This window comes from Takifugu flavidus, chromosome 14 (genome assembly GCF_003711565.1).
Source record: "Takifugu flavidus isolate HTHZ2018 chromosome 14, ASM371156v2, whole genome shotgun sequence".
In the NCBI taxonomy this organism is placed as follows: Eukaryota; Metazoa; Chordata; class Actinopteri; order Tetraodontiformes; family Tetraodontidae; genus Takifugu; species Takifugu flavidus.
The window spans coordinates 10926385-10952625 of record NC_079533.1 but is presented as its reverse complement, the minus strand read 5'-3'; the positions used below and the strand labels follow the sequence as shown (position 1 = coordinate 10952625).

General features: G+C 42.1%; 1 protein-coding gene across 1 annotated transcript; it reads right to left on the bottom strand.

Moving 5' to 3' along the window:
• Nucleotides 1–3451: 3451 nt before the first annotated feature.
• LOC130537547 (replication protein A 70 kDa DNA-binding subunit-like) lies at nucleotides 3452–26207 on the bottom strand. Its single transcript, XM_057054446.1, is given in 20 exon segments — nucleotides 3452–3741; nucleotides 6096–6182; nucleotides 6311–6399; nucleotides 6402–6417; nucleotides 6568–6744; nucleotides 10871–11000; nucleotides 12835–12983; nucleotides 13429–13565; nucleotides 15572–15764; nucleotides 17666–17734; nucleotides 17825–17927; nucleotides 18896–19086; nucleotides 19177–19206; nucleotides 19237–19388; nucleotides 24920–24985; nucleotides 25070–25158; nucleotides 25242–25350; nucleotides 25474–25552; nucleotides 25650–25697; nucleotides 26081–26207. Coding segments are annotated over 20 exon segments (2049 nt in total). The 5' UTR covers nucleotides 26114–26207; the 3' UTR covers nucleotides 3452–3639.
• Nucleotides 26208–26241: the final 34 nt, after the last annotated feature.

The following is a 26241-nucleotide window of genomic DNA, read 5'->3' as shown; positions in this document are numbered from 1 at the left end:
GCTAGATCGGCCCGCCGTTAAATCTCCACAGAAGCGCCGCGAGACACCAATTTGTCCTGAGACAGCAGCAAATGTGATCGTGTTTTGAGCGATGCTGCTGCTGCTGCTGCTGCTCCCACCATCAGTTTCTCTCTTATTCATGAATCTTCTGTTGTTGCCATCATCTTTCTCTCAAAGTGCAAGAAGTTCATTAAGCAAAGAGCGACGTTTTGTTTGATAAATCCACACATAAAAGCCTTTATGGGGCATTTTTAACCATTATTTCTGTCTTTCTGATCTACTCAAATTAGATTTAGCTTAGATTATCACTTGTTTTCCTTCTTTAAGATCACAGATTCCTCTGTGCTGCTCTGATTAATATGAAGAGGAAATTCTCCATTCCTCAGTTTTGTAACTTGTTTCACTGAACTTTACGGGTTTTTTGGGGGGGCTAAAGTTTGGTTGATTCATTAATGATTAAATCTCAATTAGCCGATTTAGCCGAAATCCAGTTCATTCAATTAAAATATATCAGATGCAGAGTGATGAAGGGAAAGTCATTTCAAAAATGCTTTTCTTTCTCCATCAATGGAGGCATGGCAGCCAAATCCAACCCACTTGAACTGAGGTCGCCTCTTCAAACATTCAAAGTCAACACTTGTACGATGCAAACGCCGATCGAACGCCATGTTTTCTTGACCCAAAGAATCCTTCAAATAGAGTGGAAGAATGGCAGGGAAACAGGCAGCTGATGGCTGCTAATGATGCAGCATCGAGTCAAAATCCATAAAAATGCTCAAAGCAAACGTCGCCCAAGTAGCTTCAGAAAGAGAGCCATCCCAAACATAAACCTCAATGTCAAACTGAAAGCACATAAAAGTTTCCTTAAAGACCACTAAATGCATAACGATCCATAAATCCCCCCCGCCCCCACCCCCCGAAGCATCATCCTGCATAGGAACATCCACAGAACTGAGCTGGTAGCAGACAAAAACATACATAAATGCCTTCTGGCCAGTTCTGTTCATGGCAGAGATAGTGTGTGTGTGTGTGTGTGTGTGTGTGTGTGTGTGTGGTGTGTGTGTGTGTGTGTGTGTGTGTGCGTGGTGGGGAGGGTTCATTCAAGAGGTGTTGGTTTTCAAAAGATGAGACACTTGGATCGATGCGAGATGATGCTGCTGGTGGAAGCAGTATGAAAACAACAGGTTTTATTAGCGAACAAAGAGTGGAACGGGTGTGTGTGTGTGTGTGTGGGGGGGGGGGGGGGGGGGGGCTTCGTTTATGTAAGAAAGGAAAGAGGAAAAGACAGAACAGTTTCCAACAAGGGTGGAAACTTCAGAGTCCTCAAGGGATGAGAGCTGCAGAACCTGAGGAACTCTCCTATTTCCTGGTTACACGTCATGTGACACCTTTGGTCCACGTTCACACACAGACTATAAATATCCCTGCAAGAACAGCGCGTCCTTGATGCCAGCGGGAAGCCTTTCTGTCTGTACAGGCTGCACAGATGTGATGTGCACTGTCATCGCTGGCATTTAAACGCACCGTTCCCTCTCCTGACGAGTGTTGATTAGACTAAAATCTTACATAACCTGCATTTAACTAGCACGGAGCTAATTAGCCAGTCTGGCCCTTCATGTCCCTCATTTATTTAGAAATAATTGGATATTTTTGTTAGATGTAGGCTTAACACTCAAATATTCCTTTTTAAAAAAAAAAAATCCTTGGTCATAAAAACGTTTGAATAGAATGCTCAGTTATTAAGCTGGTTTTGAACATCAATAAACATCCACGCTTTATGTTGCAGATGTTCTCGAGAGGCCCAGATGTAGATTTAGGGACCCCAATCCAGGCAGGCTGCAGCACTTTCCTGGTCTTTCCCTCTCTGGAAGCCCCGGGTGGATCAGGGCCCTTCAGGGTCGTTCTTCAGCTCCATTAAAGATGCAAAACTGGAGCAAAACATTCGACTTTGATCGATTGTGCTTCTGAACGCGCCTCTATTATTGTTGTTTTCGTTTCCCCCCCATTTTAAATTGTGCTTTATTGACTGTAATCAATCTTTAACTACAATAATTGATTAGGCAAACAATGGAACAAAACATTGTTCTCCAGTTTGCTGCATTTAGTGGAGCCAAATCGTTAAAACCATGTTTCTATGTTATTTAAGGCCGAGTCATCGAGTCATCTATCACTGAAAGAGACAAGCGTGTGTTTCACAGCCTCCCAGAGCACCGGGTGCCCATTTCTTTTTCCTTTTCTGCGAGGTGTTAGTTGATTGTTCTTGTTGTGCCTGTTCCTACAGTGTCAGAACCTGAACTGCTCAGAACTCATCCGGCAGAGGAGACACATCTAAAAATGATGCACTGCTGCACGAACGGGTTTTCCTATTCACACAGACCTTGATTTTACTTATTAAACCACCTCTTCTCACCTTACTCGGCAGCGATTATAATTTAATTCTTCACAATTATTCAATATCACCGAGCAGCTCTTGGTCTATTTTTGAGTCAAATTGTGATTTTGCAAGATAGCATATGCTCATGCAAGTTTCTTCAAATAAGTTCAAACCTGTCCGGAATCAATTATTATCTAATTAAGGTTTGAGCAGCGCCAGGTCTCCCTCTCACCTCCCCCAGGATGAAGTCAGCTGAGATAAGACTGTGGTCAGATAGACTGTGATCAGGGCTGCGACCTCTGCGATAACAGCTAGCTCATTTCCATTCGCCGCCCTTGTAGCGCCGCACGCCGTCTGCAGATAGAGACAACCCGCACGTCGAGTCGGTGGGCTGAAGGTCCCACATTCCCAGGAAGGCGATAGGACGGCGGCGGGCGTCACAGTCAGATAAAGTTCTTCAAGGATAATAATAATAAAAAGGATTTCTCCTAATCTCTTCCCCATGTCCTCCTCCGTCCCATCATGCCTCGGGGTGGCAGACCGCCGTCACCTGTAGGCGTGAGGTCAGAAAACGTCCTTGTTCTGGATGTGAACGGGTCGGGCCGGCACCTGCTGGCGTCAGGGCGTGTGATGGGACAGCGGAGAGCATCAGTCATGTGACGCCAGTGTCAAAGCAAGGCTTGAAAACCCGACTCACATTTCTATTCAAGTTAAGGAGAGAGCGAGGAGACGGAGCCCAACAGGAGGAGCAGAGCGCTGAGCGGGGCAGGCGGCGACCCGGCCCTGGTGCTGATGTTCCGAGCAGGCAGATGCCACATCTGAACCACACGGTCAACATTGTTTAGGACAGAAAAGACTCTCTGAGCAGCAGGAGGACATGAACACGACGCTGATGTGCACACTACTTTTAACGAGGGGAACATCCCGCTTTCATCCCACATCGTTTAATTCCAGTCTTCCTTGTGCAACCTTTTATATCCTGGGAACAGAAATTTCAATTTTTAAGATGCAAAGTGCTAAAATAACAAGAAGAACCAACCTCTCTATAGAAAGTTGAAGAAATTTCACACGACCAAATGAAAACAACCTTAAAATCTATTTACACTCAGACAGTTTCTCTTAAATTACAATGTGATTCCGTCTCCACCACATTTCTACATCTAAACGTCTTCGTGGCTGCCACTCAACCCGTTGAATGGCTGTCCGTCGGTCCATCTGCCCCCTCTGATGGACAGGCTGCTCTCACCCACTGCCCCCCCCCAGGATCATTGGGTGAGGTTGTGGATGTTGCTGAGGAGCATCCTGCTGTACTCTCTGTGGTTCACCGGCTGGACCTCCATCACTGTTACCTTCACCCGGCTCTCATCCTGAGGAGAACAAAGAAAAGAACAAAGAAAACAGAGTGAGTCAAACCTCAGGTGAGAGGAGCCCACTGGCTTCACTGTCTGAGCAGTGTGAAACATGGTTCAATGGTGTAAAACGCACCCAGCGTTGCCAAACAAATACAGGATTTGAGTTATTTTAAAAGTCTGCGCAAAAGGTGAATTAAAGCAGGCGGGGGGGCGTCACTGCTGAGCGAAAGCTTTAGAACTGATGACAACTGATTTCCAAACTCTTCTGTACCAGTGTAAACGGGGATGCTTATTAATTGAATCTGCATACACAAATATTCTAATCACGTAAAGAGGAAGCGATCAGTCAGCGACCCAACAGTCACACCGGTACAGTTCGGATGTTTCAGCCTCACAGCAGAGTTCTAACACACGCTTTACAACGGTAGACAGGGAGCAAACACGCAACTCTTAACTGATGCCACAACTTCATAGAGAATTAATGAGACAGTGGAAAATAAACCTGATTAAAAAGTGGAGGATCCCTGCAGAGCAATGAGGATAATGAAGCTATAAATAATGGAACACACAGATGGTTCCGAGACCCTGTTCTAAAGGTAATCCTGAATAAATCGCACATATACAAGGCAAAAACGCAACACAAGAGCACGTATGTTCATAAAAAGAACCTTGAATGATTTAAAATGGTGCCAGAGACAGACCGACTCCCCCTGGTGATGAGTCTTGCATGTAAAGGTCGCTTCATAACAAAACGTAAAAAAAAAAGTAACAAAGGAATTGAATAAAAACAGCAGCTGCATATTAAGAAGAGGAACTAACTTGAGTGAAGTTAAAGTCAAGTTTCTGTCGCAGCTTTGTCGTTGCTTGCTTATTATTATTATATCAACGACAGAACAGCAGCTCCAGACACCCAAATTCAGGATGGATGGATCCGAATTCTAAAGACAGTCAGCCTTCACGTGTAGTTTGAGCCCCAGCACTCACAGACTCAATGTTTGTCGTTTGGGACTGTGGGATTGTGGGTAGTGAAGTTCTTTTCCTAAAAGACTCTGAACTTTGATATCACACATACACAAACATATCTCTTCTTCTAGAGTTCTAAATAAAGAAAAGTTATAAAAATGATAGAGGTCTTGTTAAATACATCAGGATTTATGCAGATGGCTGTTTTTAGAGGGTGAGTTTAAGTAGGGAACAACTTCAAAAGTCCAGAGCACATCATACAAAACAGAGCAGATGCTTTTAGAAGAGCAACAGCAGCAGCTACGGTCAGTCTGATGCATTAATAAAAATGTGCTATACAGTGTTAATGGACGGCCTAACATCACTGAGACTCCAGCTAGACATGGGATGAAAAGCACTCTACAGATTAATTAGTAATCATCCCAGGGTCTGTCTGCTGATTAGAGATTCAGCATTCCAAAGATTAAAAACAAGACATTACAAGAATACAGTGTACAGATAGAATACATCACATCTGAACAACTTTACATGAAAAAGAGCCTCATCCCTGAGGTTTGCCGTGGTTTTTTGTACCGCTCTTTGGCAGGCATGAACCAGATAACACGCACCAAACACTCCTGTGTCTGAAGCTGGATTAACACCGACTGAATCCTGACAAAAAGAGACTCTTGGGCTAAATAAAGGCTGAACCAATCAGACCGAGGCCCAGCCCTGAAACGATGACGACAGAACTTCTCCTTTAAGGTCAGGACCAGGATCGATCACAGTTCATTTCACATCATACGACGTGCTTCCAGTCACACATTAGCATATAAACAATGGAGCTAATTAGGCTTAAACATTCAGCAGCTAAAAGCTAATTAGTGCCTAATTAAGAGAAATAAAATCACAGTTGTACTTGTTTATGTTTTCAAAGTGTCGTGGCAACAGGACAGTGTGATTACAGATTAATGTTGGATGGCAGCCATTATGTTGGAGTCGGTATTTAGTCTCAGTTCACCGAGAGGATAAATCACACTGCAATACATAAAACTGCTTTCACGCCAGGGGTGCCCTAAAAAGATTCATAAAAAAGCCTCCCATGTGTACACCAGCAACAGTCAACACTCAAAATATTGGAACAGTCAGACACTTGACAACGGAATATGTACTCTAGGTTTCTCAGCGTAAACAAAAACTTTAAATTCAGCATTATCTGCATAAAAAAAGTGAAATAAACACAGGCTCTTCGCAGCTTGTTTCAAAATCATATGAAATCACAGCAAATAAAGAGATTATTTCAAGGCCTTTACTTCTGGATTTTTCTGGTGTTCCATTTTTCTACTCTTTTATTCTGAAAAAACTACATACGAGTGCACAAAACTCTTATGGATTCCTTTGTGCTTGCATAAACCGTAGCTACTTACGTTGTAAGTCTCCAGCTTGACTCTGTTTTTGAAGATGTGAGTTGTGAAGTTGGCTTTTTGGAAGACAGCATCAAATGCTGCCTCATCCTGGGAAGACAAAGGATAATAAAATAGAGGTCGTTGTCAGGAGATTACAGGAAGGAGTCCAGCAAAGGTAGATTAGAGTCCTCACAGGTACAAAACAGCCAAATTATGAGTGTGTGTGAGAGTCTCACTGTATCTCTGAGCTGTCCCAGCGTTTCTGCACTGTGACCCAGCAGGGCCTCAGCCGTCTCCTGGAAACACGTCACCCACTGGTTATCCCTAAGTCAGCCAAGTTGGCCTGAGACAGCCAGACAAAGATGAAGGGAACAAATGAGGGATTAATCACGTGTGTGTGGATTGGAGTCTGTGTAATCCTGTGCATTTGAATGTATTTCTCAAAGCCAGACATGAGCGGGAAAACCAAACATTAAACATTCCGTGGACTTACAGAAAGCAGGAGTCTGTATTTAAAGTTGGGGAATTCTCGGTTACACTTTTCACAGCGGAACCAGCCGTTGTGCTGGTCCAGGACCTTCTTGTTACAGTCTACAGACGGACATGCCTGGTACAGGCAAGTGTCCTTCCGAGAGTACAGTAGTGTCGCCACGCAGCTGAAGTAGTCCGCCTGAGAGGAGAGGATGCCGTAATGAGGGGAGAGCAGCGAGATCAAATCATGTCGGCTTATAAAACTGTTGTATTCTGGTGCATCAGATGGCAGGAAATCTGCAGGTGATGCCTCAGGCAGTGCTGGGAAATGTGCTGAGGTGGAGTCGAACCTGCATATCAAAACCCGTAATGAAAAATCCCGTCGACACATGCAGTCTGGCAAAGACTCGCCAACACACATTTTTCAAACGGAGCACTGTGTTAAATTTATCACCGTGACAGTGAAATGCTTCTGGGATACACAGTTCCATCTTACCAACCTACACCGGCATTAAAGAGTTCATTAAAAAATAAGGCACATGATCACAGCATATGGGATGGTTGCTGCAGAAGAGCCACGGAGCAACTTTGTTCAGCTCTCCGCTCCGAAAATAACAGTCGCACAGCCTTGTTTGGTTCGAAATTCAGAATGTCAGGGTGGAAGAAAAATGATGAAATGTGTCCCTTCTTTCTTGAGCAGGATATTCAAAAATAGTCAGAGCGTTGCGGAAAAAAGCTTGTAAAGGTGTAGACGGCAAGAACCAGAACAGGACATCTCATCCCAGTGTTGTGTGGGAGGCTGAGAATGGCTCAGGCTACAAGTGACTAAACACTAGTGTATTAGAGAACAGACAAACTATTTCTCCACTTTCTGTTCACTTTAGAGCCGACTAACCATGACGACAGTGAAAGTCAAACGTAAAATAAAGGACAGGGTGTGTTTTCATTCATGGGTGGAGAATTGTGGAAATATATTGTACTGCGGCATGAAGAAGACTGTGGCAGGACAAACGGTGGGGTCTGGATGGGGGAGCGAGTTCAGCTGTAAAGAGCAAGTGACCTCTGTTTCCCTTTTAAACCCACCTCTTCACTGTTTGAATTCTAACGTCATGCTTACAAAAGTAAAATGAAACTACTTGTTTCAAAAAATGATGTTTGAGGGATCTAATTTTGCAGCACTCGGTTAAATCCAGCATTTAAACTGAGCTCAGATCAAAGAAAACTGAGACAATAAGAACACAAAGAGATTAAATAAAGGAATTGATCCATTATTTGAGTTGTCTCAAACTTTGTTTGTAAAACTGTTGGCAGAAAAGTCCATCTAACTGGCCCGTGCACCGTTTGTATTGACCTCAACACTTCTGTAAGTAAACTGCAATTATGTGCACGTTAAATAGTCATTCAGCATCAGACACACTCCTCCACAGTGTGGAGGAGCGGTAGATGATTTCCATATAAATAAAGAACACACAGCACATCAACTGTGGGAATTGTACGTACACGTGGATATAGCATGAGGTGATAAACATCCCATTTCTTCCTCTCACCAGAGGGCATATTGTTACCAGGAGAGGCAGCCTTAAACCCAATTTTGGCTTTAGAGGCAGAATGTAACAGGGAAATGCTTTAAAATGCATTCTGAATAACAACTACAAGCCAGACTCATTACCAACGTTGGCCTAAATGAGTCTATCAAAGACTCTCTCCAGGATGCCAGCCAAACTGACTGAGCGGCGCTGTTCTTGCTTCACGCAGCCCACACAATCTGAACATGCTCGGCAAGAACGCCAAATGTGAAAAGGCCATTGTGTTTCCTGCAACCTCTCTAAGACCAAATGACCTCTGAGGATACTGTCATTCAGACTTAGCACTCTCTGACACTTCTTCCCCACTAGCCAACACTGACTCACTGCTCTATAATCAGTCTGCTCAGCCATCCACCCAGCACCCATGTCACCCAGCGAGAACCCCTTCCAAAACACTTACTATGGAGGGATTTTTTTTAATTAGGACATATTTTCCCGATAGCAACAATCCCCCTCAACACTCCGCTCCCATGTTTCCGCCTGCTTGCCTGCCTCATCACATTTTGCAGACTTGAGCAGACTGAAATGCTGGAAGGGTAGAAGAAGGTGGGAGGGTGATGGGTGAGGGGGAAGGTGGTGGTGGGAGGGTGCACGTGGTGGATGAAACAGAGGGCTTGTTAAGGGCCTGTGATGCTGGCACATAACAGAGGGAAAGTGAAGCTAGAGGTCAGCAGGATCCAGACCATCGTTATTCCATCACGATCAGAGCACTCCAAATAAATCCCAGTGCACGTGTCATCATTGCTCCCCTTCTCCTCCGTGTACAAAGACGCCTTGGGGCAAAGTCTTAACCTTAAGCACACAGAGGAGAACCTCGAAGAGCAGCATGAGTAATGTGGCACAAACCTACAGGAACAGAGAAACATGCGCAGACAGACGCAGGTTTACGCACACATGCACACAACATAAGGAAACAGCCTTTGGTCTTATCGCTCCCCATCCCCGTGTCACCTTCTGGCACCTAAATGAAATTACAAATTACAGAAGAGCAACCAAGTGGAAATTTACTTCACATAATTGATATGGCTGCACATGCCGACACACACTGGAGCAAAAGTCTTTCACAGATTTCTGAAAAAAGTTGGAACATTATTAAATTAATTGAAAATACCATTAAAAATACAGATAGGTTGGTGTCGTCTGCTGTAAACTCTGAATGCATTTAGGTTTGTATGTCGTTTTTATCTTCTTTGGTGGTAAATCCATCTATCATGATATAGAAAAAGGTGGGACAATAACAGAGCCTGGGTTATTGGCACATTTTCACTATTGAAATGCCCCAGTGTGCATCCTCCTCTCAAGTTAATACCCGAGTCACTTGTCGCTGCACTCAGTCATTTGTTCTTCTTCCCCTTGTGCCCTTCTTCCCCTCTGACTGTCAACTCAAGTTTGTGAGCAAAGAGAAGCTTAAGTGACTGGCCCGGCCCTTTTGACCTGCCTCTCACTCTCCTCTGTCCTCTGTCCCTGCTGCTGTGCTTCCAGTAATGTTACGCCCGACAGCCTTCCTCCAACTTTGACATACGACCCGATTTTCTTGCCAGAAACTAAACTGATCTTGAAGTTTATTCACAAGTGGCTTCTAATTAACTGTGAGCAGAGGGAGAGTGGTCTAGGGAATCCAATTAATTAGGCAGAAAGTTTAGAGTGACACTAATCATTAGCATCCATTATACTTTTTTTATTAGGAGATACCATAACACAGACTTATACTTTCAGTATCAGCTTCACTATTAACCCCCCACAGCTAAACAAAAAAGCATTAGTCTATTCTATGAAGCCACACGGATGCATATACATTATTCACAATGAATAAGAGTGGATACATGTTATTGTTAAGGCCCTTTCACACGAACATTTCAGACGTTCTCCAGAGAATCCACGTGTCTGATCCCACATGTAGCTAAATATAGGATATTCCCCCTCCTAGAGTCCCTATAGGCTATACTCACCAAATGATTGTGTGCAGTATCCTCCCCATAAACCTAACCCTTTAAAGTCCCCCCGAACTACCAGATACTCTTCATTTTGCCAGTCTGACATGAGCTTGCTGTTGACATTTAAGATGAGCGCCAGTCATCCACATACCCAGATGCTGCTGCTCACAAGACTCTGGAGGTTCTTCTGTGTTCAGTCAGGCTCACACAGGCCGACTGTAAAGTTCGTGTAAACAGCGCCTCTGCACAGAATCTACATTCAGCCAGAATTGTTATTAACACTACTGCTCACTGTTAGTGGAGCTGTGCTGTTAGTAGCTGGAGTGAAATGACAGGAAGTTAGTGTTGATAGTCAAATCTGTAATGTCAACTGTCTGTAAACATGATGGACTGGTCCCTGTGTGATAGCAAAATTCTGCTGGCACTCCACCTCACTGATGCTGAGCAACTGACAGCAAACCCTGGTGCTTTCTGTCTTTCTGCTCCAACGCAGAGATTTTTCTCTATCAAAGTCTGTTGTACTGTTGCTGTGTTGATGTTTCATCGATGCGCCCGCTCCTTTATCAGTAAACAGTGGCCAGCTGCCAGAGAAAGAGGATTTCCTGACTCTCACATCAGTCTTGCTCCAGTAGCGCTATCCATAAAGAACCACCTCAGAGACACAACACCCCAACCACCCCCCCCCCCCCCGACAAATTAGATTTTTTCTTTACATTCCTATGTGATCTGCTGCGTGTGCTCAGTTCTCATACTGACTCTTAACTTATGTGTGTACTGACGGATAGAGCATGTATGTGTTCTGCACCTTCTCTCCATGTCCCATATTTTCATTTTTGACGTCGCTCAGTGTTTTCCAGTTCATCCTCATGCCGCTCCCCCCTGATTTTGTCTCGCTCAGAGACTGGCTGGCGAGCGCATAGCCTCCCTGGTCATACCTACAATTTGGACAGGAAATCACACACATGTAGGAACTGTACGAATGAAAAAGCAACAGTCAAATGTCAAAAAGACAAATATAAAAAGGAAGCACATGTAGCCTCAGAAAGAAAGCATTATTGGGGCGATTCTCCGAGGTAGAGTTGAGATCTGATGCTGATATGGCAAAACAACCCTTAAATCCTTGAATCAGCTGAAATATTCACAACTTGGCCCAAAGTGCGAGCAAAACCCCCAAAAGAGACAACTAGGAGTTTAAAATTTTTTTTAAATTCAGGCTGGATAGAGGAGTTTCTGGGCACCACAGGATTATATCAGCAGTTGTATGCAGTCATTTCATGGGTTTTGAGTTTTGCTGTTTATTTGCATTTTTAAAACAACTCTTCAGTTTATTGGATTCCTCCATAGAATGCTGCAATGCAGTCTGGCCAGAAGGATTTCAGAGATAAAGGAACTTTACCTGACTATTGCTCTTAACAGGTAAATAGATAACTGAATTTAAATTTTTGGAGACTTGATCTTTTAATTGACTTTTTCATTCCTGTGAATAAGATGCTGCATGATATTAGCCACCGCGCTGGAGTCAATTTAAGAAGAATATACTCATCCATGACTAAATCACTCCCATAATCTCTTAACTGATTTACAGCCACATCATCCATATTCTAAATCTGTTTTATCTGCAGTGTGGCTGTCATAGACAATTAGATTTTTTTTGTCAATCCTTTTTTCCCCTTTATTTGCATACATTAAAACGACAGCTTTCTACCATTTAACTCCTATAGCACTCATTTCAATATCTACTTGACACTTGAAATTTTTCAATTAAAACCTTAATATATTCATGTGACCTCTGCTCTGTATTCTAACAGAGAAGAATTATTTAATCAAGACACCACCAAATTCATCAGTTTGCTTCATTTATGCAAACGTGGTCGCAACAATCCCACAGATCCCCGTCACCATGGGAGCTCACCTCAGACAGACTCTCTTTGTCTTTGTAAAGCGCAGACCTAAATGCTAAAAGGAATGAAACGCAGCACAGTCGTTTGCTTGAATCATGTTCATTGTCATTCAGTGCTGTTAGCAGGTAAACTGGTGAGAGGAGCAAACAGCTGCCGAGATCAGGGTGGAAAGCCTGGGATTACAGCAGAATGAAAGGAGGAATAAGAGGGGGAAAAAGGATTGTTGTGTTTAGATTTTTAGCCCTTGAAATGTCAGGCTGAAATGGTGTATTGACTGGAGACTAATATGGCCAAGATGGCGCGATTGTGACTGCCCATTCGCTTTCACCAAAACAGAATTGCCCATCTCTATTCAGCCACACACCTCATATTTACAAGACTGTTTGATGTGTATGCCTTAAAATGAATTTCATTATAACTGAAAAATGGTTAAAAATAAACAGATCTGGATTAGTGGTGGTCAGAGTTGGGACTGGATTTAATGAGTGAATGAGTCACAATAAAACCTGCCACGGAGGCTGTTAATAACGTTCCAGTTTGACGTAGCTTGATCTTTCTGTGTGTATAAAAATAGCAGGAACAGAAATACCAGTGTTCTTTTAGTCCTGAAATTCCATCTATTGAGTCCTTTCTATACGGCCCCGGGAGTCCTGCTGGGGCTGATAAGGCTACTTCTACTCACACATGATTATCAAAGCATTACCCTGTCCCCCTGCGTGTGCCTGCGTCATAGCAATCACAATACACAATCGGCTAATGTCTTATAACATCCACTGGGTTGTGTGGCACTAAAATGATTGGATATGCAAGTATAATTGTGTTTGTGTGTGTTCGTGTGTGTGTGTATGAGTATGTCACCGTGACTCACCATGCCCTTAGCCTGAAAGCCTCTGGTATGTCTGGATTGACCATGACTGTTGAACTGAACAAAGCAGACAGAGATCTGCCTCCAAAATCAGACAAGCGAGCTCCTTTGATGGCGACCACAGGCTGTTCAGAGCCTTCAAACTTCTCCGCCTGAGGAGAAGAAGGCAGTAATTGAGGACAGGAAGAGAGGGAGGAAGGAAAAAGATGACAAAAGACGATGCAACGCTTCAAATGCTCCGTCTGCAGTCCGATTGAGAGACAAGAAATTAATATGTGGTTTAGTATACATTCATAATGGGCCAACCTACCAGTTAATTAGAAAGTCATTTTTGGATTTGTTCTGAGAGAAGGGATTAGCTTTAGGAAACTGAAGCTTAGAGAATATAGCCATTTCATGGAAAGACTTGAAAGTTATTCAGCCTATTGTCTAAAATCAGGAACTTACTCTGAAGGTCACTGAAAAGATAATTGTTCAAAGGTCAAAAAACAAAATTCAAATGCTTTAGATGAGAGGTAGAGATTCACATTTTTACTTGCAAATCCATCAGTAGTCTGAAAAAGAAAAAGAAAGAAAAAGAGAGCCTTTAATTATTACCTCTTCTCCCCACAGTGTGGCTGCCACCATTTTTCCAGTAGTGTCTATTAGGTGAAGAGTCCTCTTGGAAACCTCTCTGCTGCTTTTAGTGGTGATGCGGGAAACATCCTCAGCAGTCTTACACACTCCAATCACGTCTAATGATTGAAGAAGGTAATAATGAGTAATATTAAAGTCAAAACAAGAAGAGATGCGGATAAAAGTAATACATGTTTAGTTATCAATATATTTCAAGTTTCAAATGTGACATAATGTGTGAATAGGCTTTCTGGATACACGGTGCATAAATATGCTGCAGCATGAAACCATAAGCAGTAAAAAGGTACAAGAGCAGAGAGCAAACAACCCTGAGCTGAATTTGCCAAACTGGAGCAGAATGACACAAATGTCATAAAATGCCGGCTTGCTCTCAGGACCACATCCAGATGAAAAACAAAGCAAACACATTTGATCCTCGTTCATGTTCTGTGTCAGCCTCCGGCGTCACTCAGCAGTGTGAAGAGTCTGGCTGGCCACGACCGATTTTAATTAAATCAGAACAAAAGAAATGATTATTTGTATGTTTATTGCACAGCGAAGAGGATTATTGTGAGATTAATGAAAACAAAGCAAGTTCTAACCAAAAACTGTTGTGAGCATGCTAACAGTTTCATTAAAAGCTCTTCAGTCTGTAATATGACCATTAAGTCCATCTTTATAACACATTATTGGAAGGAGTCAGACGACCTCTGCAGAGTGGATTACGACCACTGGTGTACTGTTATTTCAATATTTATGAAATGATCTCTAATTGTATTTAGCTTTACTGCAGCCTAATGCATAATGTCATTAATTACTTTATATGTTACTGCCTCCATCTGGCCATCAGTGGAACAGAAATATGTTGTTAAAGCACAACCACCATGCTTTAAATTCTAATAGCTGGCCAGAATTCTGGCTATGGTTTAGTGAGTAAGTCTTTCTGTGCACTTCATCAATCTTTGCTCCCTCTGTAAAGCTTTATCTAAGCCCCCAACCCCATGTCTTGTTTTCAATCTGTGCCCTGTCCGCCCTCTTTAATTCCATTATGATTGAGATGATGACATCCATCTCTGAACTCCATTATCGTCGCAGCGACAGGACGACAGTTCTCATTATCGTGCTGTAATCCCTGTTCAACAAAGTAACTGGGACAGGAGCGTAAAGACGGAGAGAATTAAGACACAACATCAGACACTGGACATAAGGCTACCCCTCTGCAGCCAGCGCCGTCACCCTCCTCCTGGTTAACTCTGTGTCTGCCCACTTTAATTGCTTCTTTCTGACAAAAAAGCAATTACAAATCTTCCCTGTATATGTTTTTGTGTGCTGTAGGCTGGCATGGTGGAGGGTTTAGCGTGCAACATCGTCAAACAAATTGGATATTCTCCTATGTATCTATATAATGATGACAACAAACAGTCAGACTCTCATTTGATGCTTTGCATATCAAAAAAGATATCCTCATCCATCTATGCAGTCTATTTCTAATACTTTTCCCCAGACTGCTAAAAGCAGAAACACTGAATCATCACTTTCATCTGCAATCTACACTTGGACCATCCCAATTAACCTGTCCCACAGATAAGGCATTCCTGTCAGGCACAGAGGTGAGTGACCTCATAAAAAAAGTGGTGTGAGCATTATCCTCCTGTTGTTTTATCTCTTCCCTTACCTCTACACCTGAATTAACCTCTCTTCTGACCCCATCAATGCACATTATCCTGTTGCAGGATTCACCCACGTGCGTCTCGTATCAGTTCTGCGTGCTCATAACATGTGCGTCAGTATCGTACAGCTGTCTGCGATGTGAGAGATGACCCAGACGATAACCCAGATGATGTCAAATGACGACTACTAGCATGTTCTGCCTTGACGACCCACGCCCAGGCAGCCTTCAGCGGCCACGGAGAGACTGACGAGCTATGCAGCTTCTTTGTGTTCAAGCTTAAAAAGGATAGAAAACTGTGTGTCATTTCTCCAAGTAAAATTCTAAATTGCAGTTGTGAAATGTTGTGGTTTTCAGATTAAATGTTCCTGTCGGTTGCGACCCTGTGATTGCAACCCTGTCACATATTAAAAGCTCGATGTTCCTAATGCCCCATTAAAATCTTGTTTTTCTTACCGATGATGGCATCCTTGTCTCTGTTTTCTAGCTCGGCAATCGGCACAAAGTCACACTGCACTGCTGGGATGTCCTGACCGTCAGCACATGGCACGATGGAGGAATGAGCGTGGAGGGTCATCTCGTAATCATGCTTTAAAGTGTTGTATTGCTTGTTTGCCACTTTCAGAGTAGCCTTGGAGATATAGTAAACCTGCAAAGAGTGGAAGGTGAAGTCAGCTAGACTTATGAAGTGAGTCAATGAGAAACACGATTACATTATAGCTCTTATTTGACTAAATGTTAATGAGAATGGGGAAGTCCAACCAAGATGTGGTGCCATACCGGCAATCAATTGTCTAATTCACCAGAAGATAAGATGCAAATGAGGCAACCGCTGCAAGGAAAACTTGAATTGCCCAACTCTCCAGTACCCCTCTTATCCCTTGCTCTTTCAGTCTCACCGGGTATCTCACTTTGTGTTAAATCCACCTGAATCTAATGAAAAAGCTTCCTGGCTGCTCAGAGTCAGTCACACCCCCTCCCTGGGTCGTCAATACTCAAATCACAGGAGGAGGATGGATTCATCTGTTTATTTAGCTTTTGAGGCCAGGCATCATAAATTGGATATGGGGCCATATTGAAATCCAATTCCGGTAGTTGATACCGGAGCCGGTGGGACTCAAAATAAGGCTGAAGGTTAATTGAGGTATCAAGCTCCCTGGGACACAACAAGCTTTAACACGTGTTATGCCTCAATGTAATCACATGGGTGAATCAGAACAAGTGAAGGGACCATGTCTCAACAGTCTCAACCCCATCCTGTCAGACTTCTGTTGGTGCCTCAAATTCTGCTTTTTATCCCTCAAGCAACATCAAATATAGACATCACTGTCATTTGGTAACGTTGAGGACAGACACAAACACACATACACACATGCATATTCGCGATGTTTTATCAATCATGCAAATTTAGCTAATTATGCTGTTTTATCAATCATCCAAACAAATTAGATGACAGAGACTGAGGCCTGGATCTGTTTAAATTTTAATAGCCGCTCAACGCTGCCTTAATGCCATTAAAAATGCTTTTTAATCACCTTTATAAATAATAGAGTAAATGGAATGGCAGCATGGCCTCGCTTTATTTTTTACTGATAAAGTATAATTGCCAACACAACCGTATGCGTTACAAACAGTCGCACAACAAGAAACAACAAAAACAACTTTGCATTTTGGAAAATAAACTTGAAGAATTGCTGAATCCAGCAGTGGGCCTTAAGGGAAATGTGGGTCAGCAATTCACAAACGGTGCATGTCTGTGTGTGTTTGTGTGTCTGTGTGTGTTTGTGTGTGTGTGCATGTGTGTGTGTGTGCGTGTGTGTCTCATCTGTGTGTGTGTGTGTGTGGTGCCTGACTGTCCAGACAGCAGCACGCACGGCTCTGCCAAGGCTGCAAAATGTAGATTATTTATACAGCACATTCCTAATTAGGCCTGAACACCGCATTTAAAGCTGAAGTCAGACATTTACATTCATCTTTGCAAAATATATTTAAACCAAGTCTTTCACCATTCTTGACATGCAGTTATGAAATGTTTCACAACAGTTGAATGCTAGTTTGTGCATTGCTCATCCAAAGTCAGCTTTTGACTTAATGAGTTAAACAAAGACAGACAAAGCTGAAAAAAGCACTGAAAGACTATGAAGCAGCAGATAAAGGAGTATAGAGAGCTGTAATGATTAAACTGAGAGCCAATCTGTCGAATAAAAGTAACCCTCGCGCCAGAGAGCTGAAGTTTGGGGAAGAGACATATGGACAACAGAGCTGCAGAAGGCCTGCTGGTATTTAGCAGCTCAAACTCTCATCACTTGTGCTGATGGATGGGCTCAGTGGGCATGCTGGTGCCACCACTAAAGCATGTCTAAATGTCAAACTGCAGAGTTTTATGGTTCTTTTTATTTCTCAGGTATTGTATTTAACTAAAGTCAGCTCAATCAAAACAACACAGGCTTTTGGGAACAAACTGCTTCCTTCAGGGTATTAAACCACTGACATTTTGAAAGATATGAGATTTAACATTTTGAAGTCAGGTACTTAAAGGCACTTGCTCACCTTTCCTTGCTCCACTAAAGAGAAGAACTTATCCACTTCTTTGTTGAAGGCTGTAATCTTCATTTCACCCTGTTGATCAGAGGATTCCATGAAACATGAAAACATAAACAGAATGTCCACTGATAAACAAGTACTTTTGCCTTGAATTCCAATACTCACACTCTCATCTACTATCTCAAAGGAGAAGAGCTTCCCTTCTCCTCTGGAGTTATTCCAGTTGCGGATACTGGACTTGTTCATGACTCTGGCTCTGATGGTCCATCTAGGAGAGAAGACCCTTGTGATAATAACTTTGCACCATAGCAGCAGGGGTGCAAGCCAAACAAATGCTGCAGAGCCTTGAATCTCAGTTTAAGGTGGAAACCTTGCTTCACCAACAGTTATGCAGCTAAAACCCAATTACAGTCTGCTACTGATATCAATCAATACTCCAATAATTGTTTAATAAAGGTGGAAAATAACCAGGTGGACTCATTTTACGTTGGCACATATCCAATACGCTGAGATTTATTGCAGTATACTCCAATATAATACGAGCTGTATTTGAAAGAGTTTAAGTTGCATGTAGGCTTCATCTAATTAGAGATGCACCTAATTATCTAAATGAGCAACTTCAGACAGGATTCTTTTGTCATTTCATGGAACAAAGTCTCATTTTTTGTCAGAATCAACTCAAAATGACACGAATTGATGAAACAGCAGTAAAATGGAGCCTTTGGTGAAGTTAAACCTTTAGAAATGGGGCTGAAACAAACTTGACCACATTCCTATCAGCACAAATGACAGTCAAACCTTCAGCAGCAGACCGACCCAGCAGTACCTGCAGTTAAAATGCTCATTTCTAAAAGCCAAAGCTGTCATTTCATTTCCATGCAGATGTAATTCACCAGTTCAAATGCACACAGCGACACACAGCAGGGCGCTCTCTCGCTGTCTCTCTCTCTCCCCGAGAATCGTGCGCAGGCACACACCAGCACACACATTTTAAACATTACCTAAAGTGCTCCTCAGAAATATCACCAAACACAGAATATACTAATAGCGTGAGAGAAAATGGTTTAGCTGATGAATAACGGGGGGCAAAGCAAATCAAAATGAAATCAGAGTGCCACAGTCACCTGCCCAGTGGAAAGCAAATGCATATTAGGTTAAATATTTGAAATAAATCCACTTAGAGCTATAAGCCACACGGAAACAGAATCTATAAAAGCAACATTAAAAAAAACTTACTTGCTTTGGTAGGGGTTGAGCTGAGCGATAGGGATCATGTTTGACGAAGCGCCTGGAGAACTGCTGGAAGCCTTGGTGGGTGAAAACTTGGACGGGGAACCTTTCACAGGGGAAAATTTCGATGTGGAAGCCTTTGCAGGAGAAAATGTGGATGGCGAAGCCTTTGTAGGAGAAAATTTAGCTGGGGATCCCTTTGCAGGAGAAAATGTGGAGGAGGAAGCCTTTGCAGGAGAAAATTTAGCTGGGAATCCCTTTGCAGGAGAAAATGTGGATGGCGAAGCCTTTGCAGGAGAAAATGTGGTCGGCGAAGCCTTTGCAGGAGAAAATGTGGACGAGGAAGCCTTTGCAGGAGAAAATTTAAATGATGAGCCCTTCATAGGTGAGAACTTAGATGATGAAGCCTCAGAGGGTGAAAACTTGGAGGGAGAAGGCTTTTCTGCTGATGTTTTCATGGGGGAAGCTGTTCCACCACCTCGGGGAGAGAAGGCAGCTCCTAGACAAAAGCATAGTGAGATAAAATAATAAAGCAACTGTTGGGGGAATTCTCTCTGGAAGCTGGAAGTGACACACAGGAGAATCAGATGATTTGTGTTGAAATGAAGTTTACTGATATCAGGGGAAGTGACACCAACACAGCAGCAGTTCATGCATGCAGCATCAGCATCAATCCTGATGACACATTTGTACTGAGAGGTATATGAGGCATAAGGAAGGTCACTGGCGGGGCAACACCTTGTATGGTGTAAAGCCAGTCTGTCTTTGGCTAGCCCAAACAGAAAATGCTAACCTTGGATAGAACAGAATCTCCTGTTTGTGCCTTCAGCACTGTTTAATTTATGGAAACAATGGAAAACAAAATATGGTCCCTGAGTGTTCAGAAACTATTTCAGAACAATAAATAAAGTAAAAATCTATAGGACAATTTATGGAGAAGTAGTCATTTTTCCTTCACAAATCCCTCCTTTTTAATCATAGATCAATACTAATAATTACCCTTATAAGGAAGATGACTACAACCAGTTAGAACTTGCAGAAGAAACTCACAGAATTAATCTTGGTGTCTGCAATGGCATTGTTGAACAAAATTCTGAACAAGTTACTAATCAGAAATACTTTTATATTTCATCACACAATCAACTTCTCCTTCAAGCCATTAATAATTCGTGAAAATTACACACTGTCGACCTCAAAGGTTATGCAGGTAGGAATGAAACCCCAGTGGGAAAACTTTCCTACCACCCCTTATAGCTTCAGAGAAAGGTGGAAGAAATAAGTACGTCATCGTGTTGTCAAAATCACAATACAAATTTGCCACTCAACTGTGTCCTGTGTATAGGATCCTTTTAGAAATGTGTCAAAATCATCTTAGAATGGATAAAATCTCCCTTATTGTGCAGTTAAATATTAAATCATCAATCTCTCCTGACTCTATTACCTTCTACATACAGATTTTCACTGAAATGATTGTTCCAGCCATGAAAGGCAGGGAATGATCCTTCATGATATAATGTTCTTGTCCAAACCTGCAGTCTAGATTATTCACACCACTCCTGAACAGCTGACAGTTTGCCTCATAATGATACATTATAGATGAGGACTGAGCAGCAGGTAAGGTCAGATTTAGTTTCATCCTCAAACATTTCCTTTCCTGACACAATCAGATGTCATCAGATTGCATATAGTTCCCTCTGGAGCCACAAATGGTTCGATCCCACTTGTTCCCACTCTGAACCATGTAAACACACTGTAATGTGCCTGAGGTGATCTTTAATTCATTTGTCTTTAACTAATCTGTAATTAGTTCATTTGTTTTATGCATGTATGTATAAAATAATAAATTAGTTGATTTATTCAGGGAAACACAAAGCTGGTTAAGTACCAGTCAGCCACACAAGGCAGCAGAATGTTAATTACACAACAGTAGTAGTTCTGCTAACTGATTATATGAGATGCTGCCAAAATGATAAAAAGCCTCAGGAAGCTAAACTGTCCCCACAGATCACTCTGTAAAGATGCTCAAATCCTGGCTAGCGCCATTGTGCCAACGGCTGTAATCGTCTTTTTCTTCTCAGACTGTCAATCAACTAATACATTTTAGAATAGCTCTACTAAAACGAAGAGAGATTCTAACAGCATCCATGTTGTGGAGAAAGAAATCTAGCAAGAATCTGTGAGAGCAATTGATGCATCAAGGATGGATATTCTATATTTAGTATCAGCAAAAGCAAAATATGTCTTTACTCCTGTGAGCAGAGAAGTAACATGAAAGGGACTTTGAAATGCATCACATTTCACTGGATCTGTGCCATTGATAACAGAAAAAAAATCCCTGTCTCGAAATGTAGGAAAATCTTCCTAGAAATGTCACCCGTCTATAAATAAACCATCGTCACCATCATCAATAATCTTTTACTGTTTTTTCTGTAACTCAATGCCCAAACAATCAGGTCAGATTCGCCCACACAATCACGTGGCGTTAGCTCACCTCCCACAATAAAGTAGCACCGGTCCTGTCAGTGGTGAATCAGACTAGAATAGTCGGCTGCAACATTATTAAACACATTAGTGCAATGCATCAGTCTGGTAATGATGATCTACGGTGCCGAGAAACAGCCTTTACGCGGAGGAATTCTAAAAGTTAAAAAGATGCAATTCCACAGAGACCACTCCCCTGGTTTTAGCTCCTGTTAGAGCACAACAAACACTCGCTTCTATGATACCTTAATTTGCAGGTGTGTACGTGCGGGTGTGTGTCGGGGGATAATTCCACAGGGAAATCACAGATTGAACAGCGATTTTGAGGCAAGCGGTAATTAACATAAATATTTATACGCATGCAGGCCGGATGGAGGGGTGCAGGGAAGGAGCTGGTGGGGAGCAGAGATGAGAGGTGGGGACCCGGCGGGCGGGGTGATGAGCAGAGAAATGAAGAGGCTCCCAGTTTCTCACAGGACTCTCATTTGTAGCGATTAAGATCAGTGCCAAACATGTGCAACAGCTTAGGCAGGTTATGTTAAGTTCGCTTCTTGATCCCGCATAGGGGGAACTATTTTACTACCAGGTCAAGAACAAAAACTCAGAGCCAGCAAACACCACAGAGATATCACACAACAGAAGCACAACACCAGGTGCACAACAAACACATTAAAGGCCAATGAAACAAAAAAGGTAGGATATGATTAAAAGGAGAAGAATATAATAAATACCACAAGAGTCTGATAAAGGTAAATAAATAGCAAACAAATAGCACTAAATTCTAGGCAGCAGTGCCAGGTCTGAGCCTAACAATGCTTGTTAAGATTTCTGACTGCTGCTGGAACGAAGAACTTTCTGAGTTGTTCAGTGGAGCACTGAGGCATCGCCAGTCGCTCACTGAATGAGCTTCCAAGACCCTTAAAAACATTGCGCAATGGATGGTTTTTGTAAGCTAGGAGCAGTTTTAATTTAGATCTGGCTCTCATCTCAACAGTGGCCTCAAGAGTCGCTGGGATTAGGCCAATAACTGGTCCGGCCTTTTTGATCATCTTATTGATCCTATTTTTGTCTTCAGCTGATATGCTGCCCCCCCCCTCCCCCGAGAAAGTACCGCATAAAACAGGACACTGGCCAGGATCCTTTGTAAAAAGCATCCACAAGCCTTTCGCTGACATTGACAGATCTGAGCAAAAGAAAAGCCTAGAGTCTTCATCAGTGAGGCCTGGGTGTTTTCTTTCCAGGTTTAATTTCACTGTCCAGATGGACACGAAGGTAACAAAGTGTTGTTGTAGAAGCGTGTGGTGATAAGGAAATGAGGACTGCATGTGAGAAACACACAACGATGCAAAGAAATTAAAAAAATGAACAGGAACAGGATAAAAGAACCCTCCAGAGACTAGTTAGTAATGAATGCTGTGTTTCAGAAAAGCTCTTTAGAATGTACAATGTTTCTTTTTTGGACTTTAAATCTCACAGTTTGAAGGAAGTCAAGGACAGCTTCTCATTAATATTCCATATGAAATACAGAAGTACCCGAGTCATGACTCCTCACCTGCGGGTGCAAGATTGTTATTTTAGAATTTTAACACTGTTAATATATCAGAGTTTCCCTCTGGAGACCTAGGAGCCATGCTTTAGAGCACTTAAAAAATGCCTTCTTTCTACTCCTTTGTTTAATAATCTGATCCCTGATCTCATCTACCCACTATCAGGCGCCGAGGCCACTGTTTCATATGAACTGGTACTGTATAATTTATAGCCAGCCCATTCTGCTTCCTCCTTAATTCACTCCACTGCCCTTTTGTTTGTGACATGGAAAGTGCTGCTGTGCTGCAGTCATGAAATAAAATAAGATAATTTAGTCATGTTTTTATATCTACAGCTTTTGACTTTTCTCTTTCCCACCAATTATGCCTCTCTCTATTATGCTCTAACTGTCATTTTACTCTTTAAAAAGCACTGTGTTGGGGTGTGGTTTAGGTGGCCTACTGAGCCATGACACTAAAGTAACGTAGGGTCGCACCAGGAAAACTAGTGAAAAACCAAAACCAAAACCAAACCTGAATGCAGGAAAGGTCCACATGGATTAACCGTTACAGGAGTTACATGAAGAACAGCAGCCATGGTCTGAATTATATTCGACAGTGGTTTACCCCTAATTCGATGTTATTAATATAGTTACAGGATGAAACATCAATCATATAATCATTTAAGCCATGTACCCAGGGATAGAGAGCGCCTTTCAATAGTGGAAAACCATTACGCCCGGGTATAATTTTTCAATAAAACAGCAAAATTTAACCATCCACATCTCATGGGAGTGCTTAATTTGTGACATTTAGCAATCCTGTAAACAAACATTAATCAATTTACTATAAATGCAGCATTCAAAACCACTGGAAAACAAACTCAGACATGTTTGATAGAAGACTTTCAGCTTCTTCAGAAACAGTCGAGCAAAACAGAGCAGCAGTTTTTTTTCCTGCATCTGCTGGGATCTGTGAGAAAACAAGGAATCTGATGAACTATTTAATGCAGCCTCTCGTCTTTGCTGACTCAAATTAGTTGCCTTTCACATCCCGCATCCATCTGTGCATCGCTACAAGGGTATTGAGTCCACAACAAAATATTCATGAAACCATGAACTGGAGGAGCTATCAGCCCACACAAACTCACGCAGTCACAACACCTATACTCACACCTCCCAACACACATTACGGTATATACCAGGCACTCATTATCCACCCACGTGGTGACACGATCCACTGGGGAGGACTGCTGCTATGTTTCAGCCAAATAACAAAATCAATGTCAGCACTGAGAACAGTTGGTGGTATTCCAGAACTGAGAGGAACAAAGGCAAAGCTAATAATAAAAAAGATTCAATAAACTGGCTTATGATACATTTGGGCTGAAACTTGAATTTGGAGGAAATATTGTGTTTTGAAACTGTCACTGGTGGCGAGTTGGTTGGCTGAAGTAGCTGGTTTTCTTTTCCACAATCAAGGAAGTAAAATTGCATGTTGTGATATGACAATAGCACACTGAGGCCAAAGGGACTGACATTCATTTGGCGCTACGTGTGGCCTCTGTTCGATCTAGATCTGAACTCAAGCTTATTTATTTAAAACACTGAAATGCATGAAAAGATCTGCTGGTGCCAAACTGTATTAGCAAAGAACTAGTTCAGAGCAGAAAAGAGTGCAAGCATTGCAAATCTTTCGAATCCTCTGCAGGAATTTCTTTCTGAAGGTACATGGCTCCCTCTGTTGGTGGAAATCTAAAAGGCATTTGGTGGCATCTGACCAGACATCTGTTTTTACCACAAATCTGCATCTTTCTCTGCTGCTGTAAATAAACATAATGCTAGAATTTACTTTATTATTAATTATGATGATAATACCACACACACACAAACACATATCAACCTGTTTAAATGTATCAGATCACAATAACAGATACTAACAAATGCACATTATGACATTTAAGTGTTAGAATAATAACTAATGTCATGAGAATCCCATTAAAAAAACATTGATATGTGCTTACTACTGTTGTCGGAGGAATTTCCCAGTTGTGCAGCAGATGTAGGCTCTTCAGGGGATGACTTTGATCCTTTAAAAAAAATGAAAGAATATGAACACAAAGGTTGTCAACCGTGGTCATCACTTTACTACATTTACATAATGAAAATCATACTTTCTTTATAAGTGGTGGGATTTCCAATCAAACCTCCAGTTTTCTCAGCCGACTGTAATATTTCCATGTCCAAGATGATAACTACACGTCTGAAGGGATACAGAAATGTGGCAAAAACATATTGCAAAGGCAGAAGAGAAGATGGAGGGCACATAAATATGAAAATACATACCTGCCATCTGATAATGTGTTGGTTGTGGTCTTCTTGAGCAAACACACACAGTGTGGAACCAACAGGTTCTCTTCCGAAAGATGGTTTAATTGTGTGGCGAGCAGGAACGCTGCACATAAAACACACACACACACACACACACACACACACTAATGTACATCTTTGGAAAATAAAATAATTAAGCACAATCATTCTCTGAATCAAAATGACTGCCAGTGATGAAGATACTTGCCTGACCACAAATGCCGTCCATCACTCATTCTGACACGGTACCTGGTTGGACCAGATCCCTTGGTGATCTGAAGAGTGTCCTGAAAAAAACAGTGGAAGTGTAAAGATGAGAAGATTTGAGAGGAACCCATAACAGGTTCAATCTACTGGTGATCCAACACCTTAAATTTCACTTACTACCAGCTGCAGGACAGGATCATTGACTGGTCTTCCTTCAACCAGATCCTAGACAATAACACATGGGTTCAGCCATTGTTGGAATCTTATCCTGTTCATCACGTTCATTACATATCAGAAATGATACTGAAAAACAGGGCTGAAATAGTCCAACAGTGTGTCAAAACAAATTACTTAAAGATCCAAAATTTAAACAACAACCACAAAAAGACTGAATTGAGCTGACCAGCTACAGTCAGCTACTCTTAGGCGAAGTATTTCTGACATTTTTCAGTTCATGACAGCTCCTGATTACAGATCTTTCAATAATATCGTTGCGTTAGCTCACGGTGTTAGCAACAGCAACTAGAAGATAATTGTCGTTACTGGCAGTTTAAAAAACTATAACATATTCTAAAAAACACTTTAGTGCCGCTGATATCTGTGCTTACTTCAACTGCGCCCTGAGTGAGATTTATATCCATGTTTACTTGTTAAAGTGGGTCTGAATTTTCTGAGACGTATTCGAGTTAAAGCCCATGAGTTAAAAACACGGAGATTATCGCGAGAGAAGAGGGACAAACGATACTTTCTTTATTGCCAAAATAGAACT